This window comes from Apus apus, chromosome 2, assembly GCF_020740795.1.
Source record: "Apus apus isolate bApuApu2 chromosome 2, bApuApu2.pri.cur, whole genome shotgun sequence".
Taxonomy (NCBI): domain Eukaryota; kingdom Metazoa; phylum Chordata; class Aves; order Apodiformes; family Apodidae; genus Apus; species Apus apus.
In genome coordinates, this window is record NC_067283.1 from 121,547,847 (window position 1) to 121,563,263 (window position 15,417).

Below are 15,417 nucleotides of genomic sequence, written 5' to 3' on the forward strand. Positions count from 1 at the left end.
TAAGCAAAATAAAAGTTACATTAGCAACTGTTATTACTTGAAGGGAACGTTATAGTTTGACATCTTGGTTAAGTGTAAATTCTGCGCTTAACTCACACCATTAACCTTGATGTTGCCTTTTGCAAAAAAAGGAAATGCAGTAGATTAGATATTAACCATAGAAGAGAAATATAGTTAGAAATGAGACACAGTCTGTGACTGAAGTAATGCAGATTGACACTGCCCTCAGAAGCACTCTCTCTCAGCAACCAACACACAGAACCATCTTCAGATAAGCTGGAATTAAAAACAAAACCCAAGTTGTCAGATGTCTACTAGAGTTTTGTTATTCCTGGGATAACCTTTATCTTTGCACAGTCAGAAATAAAGACAGAATCAATAGTTTTTGCAAGAATCATCACAGTGTATAATAGACTCCTCTATGATGAAAACTATGTACTTAATTAAAACAAATGTGCCCTGATGACACCAGAAGTAAGGGCCCTACATCTTTTTCTATCTAAGCCACTGTTGATGTTTCCCACTCCTCTTTCTTTAGGTGGGACTGACAGAATAAATTCAACTAGAAGTTACTGCAGGAGTCCACATGGTCCTGGTCATTGTGGACATGGTCACAGCTTCCTCTCCCACAGGCAAAAAAAATCAAGCAGGAGATGCAGAGGATGCTGACATAACTACATGTGGTTATGGAGAGGAAACCACAGGGTACCCAAAATGAATTCACAAGTAATTTTGCCTTAAGTCACCCAGATGAAATTCAGTCAATGGACAGAGCAGGGAGCAACAGATTTCAAACTTTATTTTATAATAAAATGATGCACCACAGAGCTTTGGTTTCATTTAAGTCAGCAGTTTCTCAGCACTACCTCAGAAAAGCAGTTAACGCACACAACAAACCATAACTCCGGGACAGTACTGAGGGCATCAGATGAACACTGAGATCCAGGAATTAATTCCCTATAACGTGACCTTTAAAGGCCCTTTTCAATGCAAACTATTCTATGATTCTATGTTCCAGAAGTGTTTCCCTTTTCCAATTTTTCATTAATACTGAAATAAAAACTGATCTTAAAGATCGCAAAACTGAAATACTTTCTTAAGAACTATCTAGAGATCATCATAGTATGCTTTATAAGTAGATTTACACAGTTATTTAAAATAGATTGTTTTGTCATTAGAAGTGAAATGTCTCTAAAATAGAAAACAAATTTTGGGCTCCTTAGGTGGATGAATAAACTGAATTTTTGTTCTCTTCTAACAATTCAGCAAATCTATCTGCAAATGTAATGATAAATTTTATGCTGGCCTCAATGGGTGAAAGAGGTACCCAGAAGCTTTGCTGAAATAAAAAAGTCTAAATAAAAACTGTGAAATTTAAATACTTAAATTCCACAGGTCTCACTTTTTTTGAGAAGACAGCTCTCTGTTCAACATACTACATTGTCCTCAGTACTCCAATTACTTTATGAACATCCTCAATTAAGATGACTTCTTCGCACCTTTATTTACCTCAGTGCTTCATATTTTACTCCTCTGAAAATGTATTTTGCAAATGTATTTTTCAGATACTAAGGCTAGGAATGTTAGAGAGTAATAGGGCTTGTACCTTAAGGAAAAACAGTCAATGAATTTTACAGATGCTGCATACAACTAATTTCATTTCAGCCTTAAAGAACTCAACAGAGAGAAATTATGTACAGTACACCTCTGCTAAGTGACACTCTGACACCCTGAAAGTAGATCTTAAACAAGGGCTTAATTTAGCATTATTCTGTACAGAGTTACTATCCTACTGTTAATAACATGGCAATAAAGAATTCAGAAGCTTGCCTCATGGACAGCAATCTTATATTTAGGTCCTCAGAGTGCCCAGGTGCTCAAGAAGGTCAACAGCAAGGTCGAAGTCTTACAAGGAGCATCTGAGAGAACTGGGGTTGTTTAGTGTGGAGAAAAGGAGGCTGAGGGGAGAGCTTATCGCTCCCTACAACTACCTGAAAGGAGGTTGTAGTGAACTGGTCTCTTTTCTCAAGCAACAAGTAGTAGGAAGAGAGGATACAGCCTCAAATTGGGCCAGGGGAGGTTTAGATGACTGTGTATTAGGAAAAATGTATTAACTGAAAAGGTTATTCAGCACTGGAATAGACTGCTCAAGGGAGTGGTTGAGCCACCACCCGTGGAGGTGTTTAATAGATGTGTAGACGTGGCACTGAGGGACATGGTTTAGTGATTGGACTTGGCAGTGTTAGGCTAACAGTTAGACTTAATGATGTTAAAGGTCTTTTCCAACCAAAATGATTCTGTGATTCTTGAGCCTGGGCCTGGAGCTCAATCTGACCTCAGAGCACATCACTCCTGGGAACCATTTGCTTACTGTAATGGTAGTGATGTGAGATTTTACCTCTCTGGAGCAGTTCATAAAGGGGTCACACGAGAATCACTACTTGCACAAGGGCAGCAAATGAGGTCGCAAGTTAAGGGTGTAACAATTTCTTACAGTAGCAGTTAACCTTAATGAGTCAGTTATGCCACATACCATATCCAACAGCATACTGAGGCATAACACACTACCAAACATACTCTGTGACTATGTCTGAATCATTGGCATGGAAAAGGCATTTGGGAGGTGGATAGCTTTGCACCTACACAACAGCAAAGACAGGTGTTTAGAATAATGGTTTAAAACAATAAAGATCCAGTTACCTCCCCAAAAACTATATGACAGTTCTGGCCTTTCCCATGGTAAATGATACTGGAGCAGAAGGCTCCCAAACCCTTCTTCCCTGTAGCAAGTTAAGTAACTTATAAAATGATGAAAACATAGAGACACAAATCTTTAGTATTTTCAACAAATCTTGTCAGTTGGTATTTTGTGTTAAGATACTAGATAAGCATCTAAACATATATCTCACCTTAAACATGGGTCTCACATGCTCCAGGTGTGTTGCACTAGTAAAAGGTGCCTGAACATGGCTCACTGCCTCCATAAGAGCTTTTGCTGTTTTAGCCATTTGTTCCATTTCCAAATTATATAGGAGTCTTCTCTGCTTTTCACTAGCAACACCTGTAAACACATTTTTTCCTCTCATTTGTGTATATTTAGCAGCGGTTATCTTCAGGAATATAATAAATCCATGTTCTTCATTAAGTGCCATACATAAGATGCATTTTAAAAATTATCTTTACCTTCTGAAATTACTACATCAGCAAGATATTTATTTTATAATATAGATAAAATTTAACTTAAGGCAAACTTATGGTTGAAATGTAACCTCATTTTAACATTTGCACAACAAACATTTCTTCTCCATCACCTCAACTGACAGCATAAATACCACATCCACTAAGCTAAATTCTTGGTAATCCATCAGCACAGAAAGTAACAACAAAAGTGTGGGAAACTGTTCTTTTCTTCCCCATGTAAGTCTAAACAGTACCGGCTTGTGACATCAAGTAAGTGGACATCTTTTTTCTGAGGGAGAACTACCTTAACCTTCTAATTTCAGTAATGGAACCTTCATCTCATCAAGAAAGTGAAACCCAAGTGGAATGCAATAATCATTCTGTTAATTTAATGAATATTAAAAGGAAAAGGGATTCTTTTTTCCAGATGCAATTTTCTTGTAAGCAATCCATTCATAAGGCTAAACTAGGACTTTATAAAGTATAGAAATTTTTCTATGTCGATGAGAAGTCAAGTGCCTCTTGATGTTCTCTGTAGAAAAGCTCAAATGAGTAACATCTGAATCTACACATTGTGCAAATCAAAAAAAGTTTTTCTGATACCTGAGAGATGAAAAGAGAATTTTTTAAAGTGTAGAAATTAGGGCCCTACAAATCAGATAATGCAAAATTTATCAAAAAGACAAGACTGGTTATTGCAGGAAAACACAATGGTTACCTTAGAAATAGAAGGCACAGCCTCTCTGTGTGTTGTGCACTATGCTTAACAGCAATGCTTACTTCATTTATCAAGCCCTAAAATGCATTTCCCTTTGCTGCTGTTCAACAGCAAAACCCATCTCCTCCATCTCCATGGTCAATGCACTGAACACCAGGAATTCAGATGCAGAAGAAAATTAAAATAAGCAGTTGCATGTAACACAGATTTGAAAGTAGCATCATGCATTTATGTAAAAAGGATAAGAAATTAGAAGTTAAGACTAATTTTGAGTTGAGTAGGTAGTGCATGCTTCATTCATCTCTCATTTTGAAAAGGAGATAGCTTAGTGAAACTGAAGTGCCAACATGTTGAAGAAAGCTAACATTGCAACTCCTTACTTTGTTTACTGGATTTTGTGGGTATTGTTAACTCTTTTGTTTCTTTCATTGAAATCTTCTTTCCAGCTATTTCATTATAGATGGCAGATAAATATTCTTCAGGGAGATCTTTACTGTCATTGATACCTCTGTTCATTTTAATATACTGTTCTTTTGTCATTTTATTCTTAACCTGAAACCCAGAGAGAAGTTATTAATATAAACAAATAAGGCAAATTCATAGCAGATACAATGCAGTCTATAAAGCAGCCAAACAGATGAGAAGTTACCATCAAGGACAAACCTGCTGATTCAGAAGACAGTTTTAAGTGTCCAACATATGCAAAACTACACTGTCAAATCTACAATATAACACAAGGCCACGTGGACAATACAACACTCATAAACATTCAGTAGGATCTGCAGATCAATGAGATATCCATTTAAAAAAAAAAAAGTGTTTTCATCCAGACCAAGCTAACTATTTTAAAGATCTCTAAAGAGTTCAATAGTCTTTCCAGATTTTGCTTAAATAAATTATGATAACTAATCACTGCATCTTTGAATATTATGCACTGCAGAAGAGAGCAGTATTTATCAAAATAAAGTTGCATTACTTTTTTGAACAGGCTGAAATGAGGAGCAGATTTGTTTTAAAAACAATGGATAAATAATTATACAAGTTCTGGCTTTGACTGTAGATTAGATCACTACTGTTAGTGCCATAGTAAGAAAGCAAATCCACACAATTGCTAGGAAAATAATACCTTACAGAAAGGTCTACCCAAAATCTCAACATCCATGAAAGACAACACTGTTACTTTAAAAGATTCCCAAACTTACACATGTATTTGTGTTAAATTGAACATCAAGCTTTTACAACTACATTGTCACTTAGCCTGAAAGCTAAAAGACTATGGACTACATATTTTTCTAGCAACTTACCTGTGGACTGTGAAGATCTGTTGTCAACATGATAATTGAGTAAGCTAAAACATATGCAGTATCTGCACTAGCAAAAAGAGTTTGCCTGAAGGAGGAAAGGAGAAAAAGAACAGCAAATATCACCTGTTAGGATTTTTTACTTATTATTCAGCTTTCCAAAGTTCTGAAGACAAAGTATTGCTTACCCTTGGTTACATTCTAAATATCTAGCAGCAAATTTCTCCATTAGGCGATCGATTTTTTGAGCCTCTCCTGGAAGACGAAATCCCTCTAGAAACATGCGCAGAGCTGAAACAAAATCCTTTCCTGAAAAGTCGTGTTGGTCTACATATGCATACATGACTTCTTTGTTAAATTTATCATTGTCTCCCAGGAACTCCCCAACCTGAGTCTACAATAAGAACAGAAAAGACAAACTAGTGAATTTGCACTGAAAAAAAAAAAAGTAAATAAGAAAAACATAGCCACACTACCCTTATGTCTCACAAAAAGAGAGGCCTCTATGCAGTTAACTAAGACATATATTTCTGCTTCGCCTCTACTCTCTAAGGCATTTTCAGAGAATCACAGAATTGCTGGAGTTGGAAGGGACCTCTGGAGATCAGAGTCCAACTCTCCCACTGCAGTAGAAGAACCTAGAGCACTTTACTCAGGACTGTAACCAGGTGGGTTTTGAGTATCTCCAGAGATGGAGACTCCACAACCTCCCTGGGCAGCCTGTTCCAGTGCTCCATCACCCTCACTGTAAAGAAGTTTTTCCTCATATTTAAATGGAACTTCCTGTGTTCCAACTTGTACCCATTGCCCCTCGTTCTGACAACAGGAACTACTGAGAACAGCCTGATTCCATCTTCGTTGCACCCACCCTTTAGATGCTTATGTACATTGATAAGGTCTCCCCTCAGCCTTCTCATCTCTAGGCTAAAGAGTTCCAGCTCTTTCAGCCTTTCTTCATAAGAGAGATGCTCCAATCCTATCATCTTTGTAATCCTCTTCTGGACTCTCCCTAGTAGTTCCCTGTCTCTCCTGAACTGGGGAGCCCAGAACTGGATGCAGTATTCCAGCTGTGGCCTCACCAAGGCAGAGCAGAGGGGGAGAATGACCTTCCTCCACCTACTGGCCACACTCTTCCATATGCACCCCAGGATTCCATTGGCCTCCTTGGCAGCAAGGACACACTGCTGGCTCATGGATAATTTACTGTCTATCACGACTCCAAGATTCTTCTCCTCCAAACTGCTTTCCAGCAGATCCACCCTTAACCCTATATTGATGCCTGGGGTTCTTTCTTCCCAGGCGCAGGACCCTACACTTGCAATTTTGGCCATTTATTCCACCATAATGCTCTCACATGCTCGTATTTGCCTACTTTCTTCCTTCTCTGGTTTTACTCATGTAACATTTTTCTCCATAAGATGAATTCCACATGTGTACAAGACAAAGTCAGTATTACCAATGATTTTTTGTTCTTTGATGTAATGATGTTTGTAGTTAGGAAACTTATTAGCTTACTAAACTCTAAGAACTTACTAAACTTTATTCCTGCTAGAGTACAGAGCTCAAACAGATGCAAGTAATGCTCAAACATAATAGCTGGCACTCAAAGTACATCCAAGTTATCACTGTCAATGCAACACAGTATAGTGAAAAATACTGTGCATTCAGATAAAGATGCCTGTATATGTAAACTGAGGTAAAAAATTTGTTTTGATAGCTTATTACAAGTTCTAATACTTTGTTTTGTGACTTCAGTCACAACTGGAAGCATGGGCATGTGCAAGCCTTTCCTTAGAGAACAATAGGGATGGCTACTAAGCACAACGGTGCAGACTATCATTTCAGAAATCGACATTTTTAACGACAATACCAACATGAGATATTCCTACCCATTTCAGCCAGACATTGCAGTACCCTTCTTAGTCCAGCAACAGATGGTAGCTGTAAATAAAATCAAACAACTAATCTAGATTAAATAACCTTCCTTTGGGAGGCAGCAAAAATGCTTTTCATGTTGTTGCACCACGTTATTTTACAGCCGTCTCTGAAGGACAGTTACATCTGGTAGTCCCCTATTGGATTAAGCTGTAGACAGTTTAGTGAGCTGCTCCTAGCTCTACTAGCAACTAAGTAAAAGTTTTGAGTCAGCTCAAGTTGGTCAGAACTTCAGAATGCATGTAGCTCTAATGCACACTTCAAATTCCTTTAGCTTACACATTTTAGAAGAGAGTACTATCACGTTATACACTTCAAAATACTATAATGTGATTTGCAATTAGTATAAAAACATCAGCATGAGCAAAAAGAACCATCAGGAAAACAGTTTTCTTACTGAATCTAATCTTTCCTCTTGATGCAAGAACTGAGCAATATCTTCAGGAGTAGTGCCAAGCATTCCTTGTTCTTGCAGGTATTGAATCCCCCTCTTTGGTTTCTTATTGAATCTGTACAGCCAAGATCAGAATGGAATGAGAGTTAACCCATTTACCCATGCACAAAGCCTTACCAGCTGAAGTAGAAAGATGTAATAACTGTGGATGAAGTATTGAAAATCTAGATATTAAATATTTTTTCTTTATCAAACTGTGCATTAGATAAGGATGAGCTATTCCCTTCTACGATTATTCCTTTAATCACTGGATAATCTAATAGTATTTTTCACCTGTAAAAAGTCTGCTCTCTACCATGTAACTGACAGCATGGCATCCAAGCAGCTCCCAGTAAAGAGAGCTAAACACTGTATTTTACATTGGCACTTGTGAAGAAAAAAATGTCCCACAGAAATATCAGTCTCGGCTTTGAAAGAAACAATTATGCTCTGCTGCTTTTTGTTTTAATCGGTATGAAACAATAAAAAAATCCATGAGTTGTTTGTGAGAATGGAAATACACAAGACAAGGAACCAGATAAGGAATGAAACTGAAACCCCAAAGGACTAAGGGATGTTTGTCCAAGCTCTGAGAAGGATACAACAAAAAACTTTTACTTTTGCATAAAGGGACCTTACTGAGGAGGTAAGATGATGAGGCTGAAATCACACAAAAGATACATGTCAGACTGCACTGAGAAATTATACTGTCCTCCAGTTCTAATTGTGACAAGTTAATTAATCAGAAGGAAGCATCAGCTTAAGCATATATAGGCCCTTCTATCAGTAAACAGGTTATATTCAACTGATCATATGAGTTCAATGTTCTTTTTATCCAAACATAAAAATCTTATTCTTAGAAAAGCAGGCCTGGAGAAAAAAGAACAAACATTCAGAGTACTCATCTTCTAGCTGTGAGGAATTAGGTTAACACAAAACACTGTTGACAGGCTCCAAAGGGGACACCATTCAGCACTCTTTCACCAGAGGAAGTGCTGTTACATCCAGAGTTTTTTTCCTAACACAAGATGAGTATCTATGAGGAGAAGGAAGAAAAACCCAGGAATCTTCATAGCTCCAAAAGAATCCACCCACCCACGGGTGGTAAAAGAGCACTCACAAGTCAATTCCTTGTTCTATTATTTCCTTTTGTTGCTTTAGGACCTCAAACTGCTCTGGGTTGTCAGTACCAGACATCTGTGTGCTGTAACTGCCAATTCCTGATGAAGCAGTAGAATCCAAGGAATTTAAGCTTCCATATCTGTTAATTGTCTCAGGGTGTTTAGTTTCATTGCTGTCCTGTTCTGTGGGTTTTTCTTGGCCTATAAATTGGAAAGAGTTACATACATACAAAATACATACAGTGAAAAGAAATTAAAATCACAGGTTATTCTTCAAATCCTGCCTGAAGGCTTCTAAATCTTACCATAATTATCTTCAGTGATCTACTTATTTTTATATAAATATTTTCATTTTGTTTTGGTTGGGCAAATAACAACAACAAAATAATAAAATCACTAAAACATATCAAGGAGGATTCTTTCAGTCAATCATATACCTGAAATTTAAGCCTGAAATGATAACTATAAGCACTTAGAAAAAAATACGACACCTTAGAAACTCAATTATAGATCTTTCCTTTTATTTCCATGTCTGATGTTACTTCTGACCTGAAGCGAGTCAAACTATTCTAAGGTACTCAAAGGGAGTGCCTAAGTGCTTATGATCAGACATGCCAAGGAGTTGGTGCTCTCAGTTCACATCTCTAAAAATGTTATTACTTCACATACCAACTTCAAGCACTTAATCTGAAAATTATGACATAAACTTAGTACTTTACATCTCAGGTCAGATGGAAACAAGATTAATACAAGTGGTGATTTAGCACTTCACTACTAACAACACTGAAAGTCCTATAGCTATATATTACTTCTTTTTTTTTTTTTTTTTTTTAAATGCTCTCCATACAGCTTGCTTCAGTAGTAATTTAACCAATATGAAGTTAGATTAAATTAGGGGAGCTTCAAAGTAAGTGTCCTGTTTTGAGCCAGGATGAAGCCAATTTTCCTTCTGCTGATTTTTTTTCTTCAGTGAGCCTTCTTTTAAGTAGCAACATTCCGCTTTGTGATATTTTCGAAACTAGAGTTACAGAAAGTAACAGGATTTAGTAATTCTCAGTATAGTAGGAACTCATTTCTAGAAACCGATAAAATTTTAAGAAGACAACTTGGACAACTTGTTCCATCCACATCAATCCAAAATTATCAATAATTCCAGCAAAGGAGAAAAAGTTTATCCTCTCTCTTAATGCAATAGGTTTTACCAATCTGGACACTAACAATATCAAAATACTGGAAAAGTCAACTAAACTCCTGCAGCACCACTTCACTAAAGCCAAATGAAATACATCTCATGTCTTACCAAGTGTTGTCTGAGAATTGGGATTTACATATTGATCCTTACTCCACTCCACCATGCACTTCAAGATTGACACTAAGCACTCCAATCCTTTTTTTCTCAAGCTTAATTCCTAGAAAAGATTTCAAAACAATACATTAGTGGAATGGAGAGTTTAGTCTGGAGCACCACTCCTATGAAGACAGGCTGAGAGAGTTGGGATTGTTCAGCCTGGAGAAGAGAAGGCTTCAGGGAGAACTTAGAAGCCTTCCAGTACCTGAAGGAGCCTACAGAAAACAGGACAAGGGGAAATGGTTTCAAACTGGAGGAGGGTAGATTTACTTTAGCTATTGGGAAGACATTCTTCACTGTGACGGTGAGACTCTAGCACAGGTTGCCAGGAGAAACTGTGGATGCTCCTTCCCTGGAAGTGTTCAAGGGCAGATTGGACAGGGCTTGGAGCAACCTGGTTAAAGATGTCCCCGCTGATGGCAGGAACATTGGAACTAGATGATCTTTAAAGTCCCTTCCAACCCAAACTATTCCATGAGTCTATGATTCTATGCCAAGAAACATGAAACTTTATAAAGTTTGATGGAATTTTTACCTGAACATTGGACATGCCAAGTTCTTGGCTACCCCTTCCTTGAGCAATCTTTGATAGGTCATTAACCAGTCTTTCAAATATATTTGCTGCATTTAAGTCACAATCATAGTTCACGTAGATGTCCACTACGCTCTGGGCATCTATAAACAAAGTAAGATTGTCAAATTTGAAACAAAAACTACATCATTCAATAAAAGGCAAGCACAGTTTTGTTCTTTAGCATAAAAGTGTAAAAACTAGAACCAAATGGTCCTTAATACCTGCACATATCCTTGTCAGCGTTTGTATAACCATCCATTTATGATCAAACGAGCTAGTAGAAGTTTCCAAGATATACAGGAAAATTTCTTTGAAGAAAACCTGACAAATATTCCAGGAGGAGGGAGGAAAAAATAAAATCTATTACAAACACAGTTACTAACTTTGATGGCTAATATTCTGACATAATTCTGAAAGCAGCACTTTAGAGGTACAGGAGATAAGAAAAAAAAGAAGGAAAGGAGGAAAACAATAAACAATTTATGCTTGATATATTCTAATTAGGAATTAGAATTGTTACTTATATACTATTGGAGTTTTTTCCAGCTGAAAAATTTGGTTTATAATCTGATCACTGAAAACTAGAAGAACTTAGAATGATGTGAAGCCCTGTAGGACAATTCAGTCTAATAAGAAGGCTAAGCTGCTGTTAAGAGTTCATTTTGGGTTATGAAAAGAGAGGTAGTACCTCACCACAAAATATTTTCTCTGCAAGGTGAAAATATGGCACAAACATAACAGCCACTTATGCCAATTTAAGTATCAGACCTTCCTGATCAGGAACAGCATAAAAAATACATCAGGTCCATTAATAGGAAAATTACTCTTCCCTAAAAGAGATATTTGTTTTCCCTGAAATCAGTTTAATACAGATACTTTGTTTGGAACAGAGACTATTTTATCCTCTCTCAATTAGTTCTTCACCAAATCCATTGGTATTACAGGCTATTTCAGCTGAGCATGCTTAGCAGAGCTAGGGAAGGCTTTTTTCTCACTTCTTCCCTAAGCAGCAGCAACTGCTGTAACAACTTATGAACTGACAATGTGAAATGCTACATGGCATTACATCACCACCCTACACAGCATTACATCATAGTTCTGAACTTCTGCAAGCTCACCTCTACACAGCCAGTCGTGGCTACCACATCCACCAACATATGTTTTTTCTAGAATACTGCTGATAGTCTCAAGCCATCAAGCTTCTATTCTCTGCTAGCACCATGCAAATATCCAAACAGGTAACTATCCTTGTTTTTAATATCAGATATTCTCTTATGCCACAGAATTTTAACAGATTGTTTTAATATTAGCAAGGTAGAAATAAGCACAGGGGTAATTCTGTTTTGAGTCACTTGCTTGAGGAAAATCAGCAACACTGATTTTTAAGCAACTTTGATGGTAAGCTGTTTCCTCAAGCAAAACACGCTGACAGTGTTTCCATTCTATTGGCCATGTTAGAGAAAGAGACACATAGCGTGATCCCAGCTACTGGTCTTAGTAACAAAGGCATCCCTACAAAACATTAGGAGTTCAACACATAACAGATCAAAGACTCCCAAGTGCTTAAATACACTCAAGAGTACTGGACTGATTTTAGCCACAAGTTCACGTAATCCCAACAGAGGAAGGGTCATTCTATGAGCAATCCTTAGTTGAATATTTGCTGGTTTATGATTTTTTACTAAAAGACAGTAACGTTATTTACAGTCAGGAAATATTTTTTTCTGGTAGAAAATTTAAAAAAAGAAGTTACTGATGGAGCAGAGAAAAAAGTTTCAAGTATAAAAATTAAATCCAAATCTAAGCAAGGAAACAAATTTTCTGGAAGGTCTGCATACTACAAAGACACTTAAAATCTTTATGCTTCTGTGACAGAGCAGACTTCTTGTTTCTAGTGTCAGTATTGGATGAATTGAAAAGCTTCTCAAAAGTGTATTGATTATTTACATTTCAGATATTTAAAAATTCTGTCTATCACTGTTACTTATTGCAATTCATGTCACAGAGTTGAAACTTTATTCCTAGCATATCAGAACAGTTAACTACAAAAGAGCCGATTATGTAGTTTGGTCAACTGAAAAAGAGTTTTAAGATACCTTATTCACAGTTATGAAAGGGTGGTAATAGTAAGTATAGCTAAATGACATCACAAATCCCCTGATCTAGGACTTGATTTGCTACAAATATATTCATTGAGACATTTAGAAACACAGTTACAGTACAATTAAAGTACAACTCAAACTAACTTTCTGAGGGCAGTGTTAGATGAACATTTACATGAAAGTACCAACTTTGAGGGTAATTTTCAAAAGAATTGTAAACTATTATTTTAAAGTATGCAAAGATTTCTTGCACAGATGAAGAATGCAGACTTAGTCCCAAAATATATAGATTTTGCATATTATAAATCACAGCATATGGCTCTCCCTACAGCTCCAAGGCACAAACTTAATGTGAAGTTATCTACTTGTCTACCCACATCCTCCGAATAACCTTTAGGATCAGTAGCTGAAAGAAGAGGAATTCTTAGCTCACAAAAAGGAAGAAGAGTTAGTTTCTAGAAATGGCTGTCCCATGTACTTTGTAATAGATGGACACTTTGGCAGCACTGAGCCCTTGACCTTCATACTTGTGAGAAGGAAACACAGACCTGCTATTTGGTGATGGTCCTAATTTAGCATATCCTAGAAATTGCTACAATACTATAGTGTATCCTATATCAAATTTTCCTCAGATATGTCTTCATTTTCTGTTTGGAATAGGGGGAAAGGATTGCAGCAATGGAAGCTCATAAAATCTTTGACAGGGAAACTGGATTGCAATCCATTTGCCACCTACATGCTGACTTGTAAGTTCTGTGAACACACAGCAAGGCCAGCATTTTCTGGGAAGCAGGTTGTGCAACTAAAGAGCTGCCCAGCCCAGTCTGTCTGACATGCAGAACACTGCACATGCACTACAGTCTTGTTAAGCACACATCATTTGTCTTGAAAGTCTCCAAAATGCATCATATTTTCAAGGCACACTGAATCATTCCTCAAACCTGTTTACCTATCCAAGCTATGTTCAAGGATATACTGGAAATTCTGTTGTTTCTTCCGCAAAAGGCATCAAAATACCCCAGTAATTGATCAGAACACTGATAGTGTTCTACAACAGAAACATTATACCCTTTTGACATGGTACTGGCAAAATAAGGTTCCTCCTCCAAAGCTGCCACAGTACATTAACTTATACAATGACATTCACAGGTCAAGAAATCCCTGAATTCAAGGTCCTTACAATGGCAACATGAACAACATTTCTCAGCATCTCTTCATGTACTTAACCTCCCATCTTATGGGGCAATTCATAGGCTTCAGTATTCACATTAACTTCCAAAACAAAAATTACCAAAATGAGCAGCAGGAACACACTGCACACACACACACACACTACTACTTCACTCATCATGAAATTACGATCTTTAACACATGGGACACATAAGAGACTACCCATGTGGTTCTAATGGTCAGAATTGCTGCTCATACCTTATGACACATGAATCAGAGGCCAAGAACAAAGGCTCTGTGTACACCTTGCTTCCCCCTATGACTTAGAATACATCCATCCAGTGAATAAATGTACAGTGTCTGTCAGGACTCAAGGTAACTCTTATTGCTAAGAAAATGGACTTATCTCTACTTATGACCCAAGGAGATAAATAGTGAGTACACCTTCTGAGACCTGAGGAAATAAGATTATCTTATTCATCACACACCTTGATGTATGCCCTGATAAACAAAGGTAATCGGCTACAATAATCAAATAGCTAGAGATAGTAAATAGTTCAATTAACCTCAAAGGGAATCCGCAATGCATTTCAAGTCACTAATTTTTATTCCAAAATTCCTTTGCAAAACCACATATTACATAGTCTTTTTCTAAGTGTACACATTTGTATTACGTACTGTAGAGGAAAATCTTCCTAATCACATGACTGAACATCAATTGACTGAAATATTCACAAATCTTCTCACTTCTGAGTTTCAGCATCATTCTGTGATAATACTGTGCCACAACCAACAGAAAACTTGGCTTTTAAATAAAGGAAACTAACTCATGTAGTCATAGTAACAAGTATGGGTATAGTAAGTCGCAAAAATTCACCTAAATCAGAAAGAATAAACCAAAGCAAACCAAATTTCTCTAAGCAAGACTGAGCTACATACAAATATAAAGAGATGCTCACTTAAACACTAGCTCCCCTTTAAACTAGAAAGTCACGTAACGTACCTCAATCTGCATCTTTAGATGCGTCTTAAAGTTTGAGAGGAGGGTAAGAAATATGGAAAGTGAAAGTTCAAAAACTTCTGGAACTGATGAGACTCCATTTTTTGACAGTGCAACACAAAGGTACTGCTTAATAGCATTAATAAACATCTCATTTGTCCTGAAGACAGGTCCTGCATTTTGCAGAATGGACAGAAGCAACTGCAACGAAAGAATCTTTGATCGCAGCTCATGAGATCTAGAATAAAAAAAAATGCAACATATCAGCCCAGTGTAAATCAGAAAAAAGAAAACACTTTCTTGACAAGTCAACACACCACAATGATTTCCTATGTGAAATGTTCATGAAACTAACTTAAATTTGACACAACCTGGTATAGGAAGCGTCATAGAAAGATGCTGATCATTTTTATTGACGTGGCCATTCTTCACCTAAGAAGGTGGGCAAAAACCCCTTTCTCTCCATTAGTATTGAGCTCTTCTCTCTGCTGCAGCACAACACCACAAAACAGCAGCAACAGTAGATAATGCTGCC

The 15,417-nt window shown here is 37.1% G+C and overlaps 1 protein-coding gene across 4 annotated transcripts in view; it reads right to left on the reverse strand.

The window, feature by feature from the left end:
• Positions 1-15,417, reverse strand: part of ARFGEF1 (ADP ribosylation factor guanine nucleotide exchange factor 1) — a 235,950-nt gene that overhangs the window by 166,378 nt on the left and 54,155 nt on the right. For all 4 annotated transcript variants that reach the window (XM_051609824.1, XM_051609823.1, XM_051609825.1 and 1 more), the window contains 10 exons: positions 14,886-15,120; positions 10,832-10,931; positions 10,572-10,711; positions 9,989-10,097; positions 8,688-8,889; positions 7,532-7,643; positions 5,388-5,593; positions 5,203-5,287; positions 4,279-4,450; positions 2,910-3,061 (listed from right to left, as the gene is read on the reverse strand). In XM_051609824.1, coding sequence (XP_051465784.1) covers positions 2,910-3,061; positions 4,279-4,450; positions 5,203-5,287; positions 5,388-5,593; positions 7,532-7,643; positions 8,688-8,889; positions 9,989-10,097; positions 10,572-10,711; positions 10,832-10,931; positions 14,886-15,120 — 1,513 coding nt within the window. The remainder of the gene's footprint in view (positions 1-2,909; positions 3,062-4,278; positions 4,451-5,202; positions 5,288-5,387; positions 5,594-7,531; positions 7,644-8,687; positions 8,890-9,988; positions 10,098-10,571; positions 10,712-10,831; positions 10,932-14,885; positions 15,121-15,417) is intronic.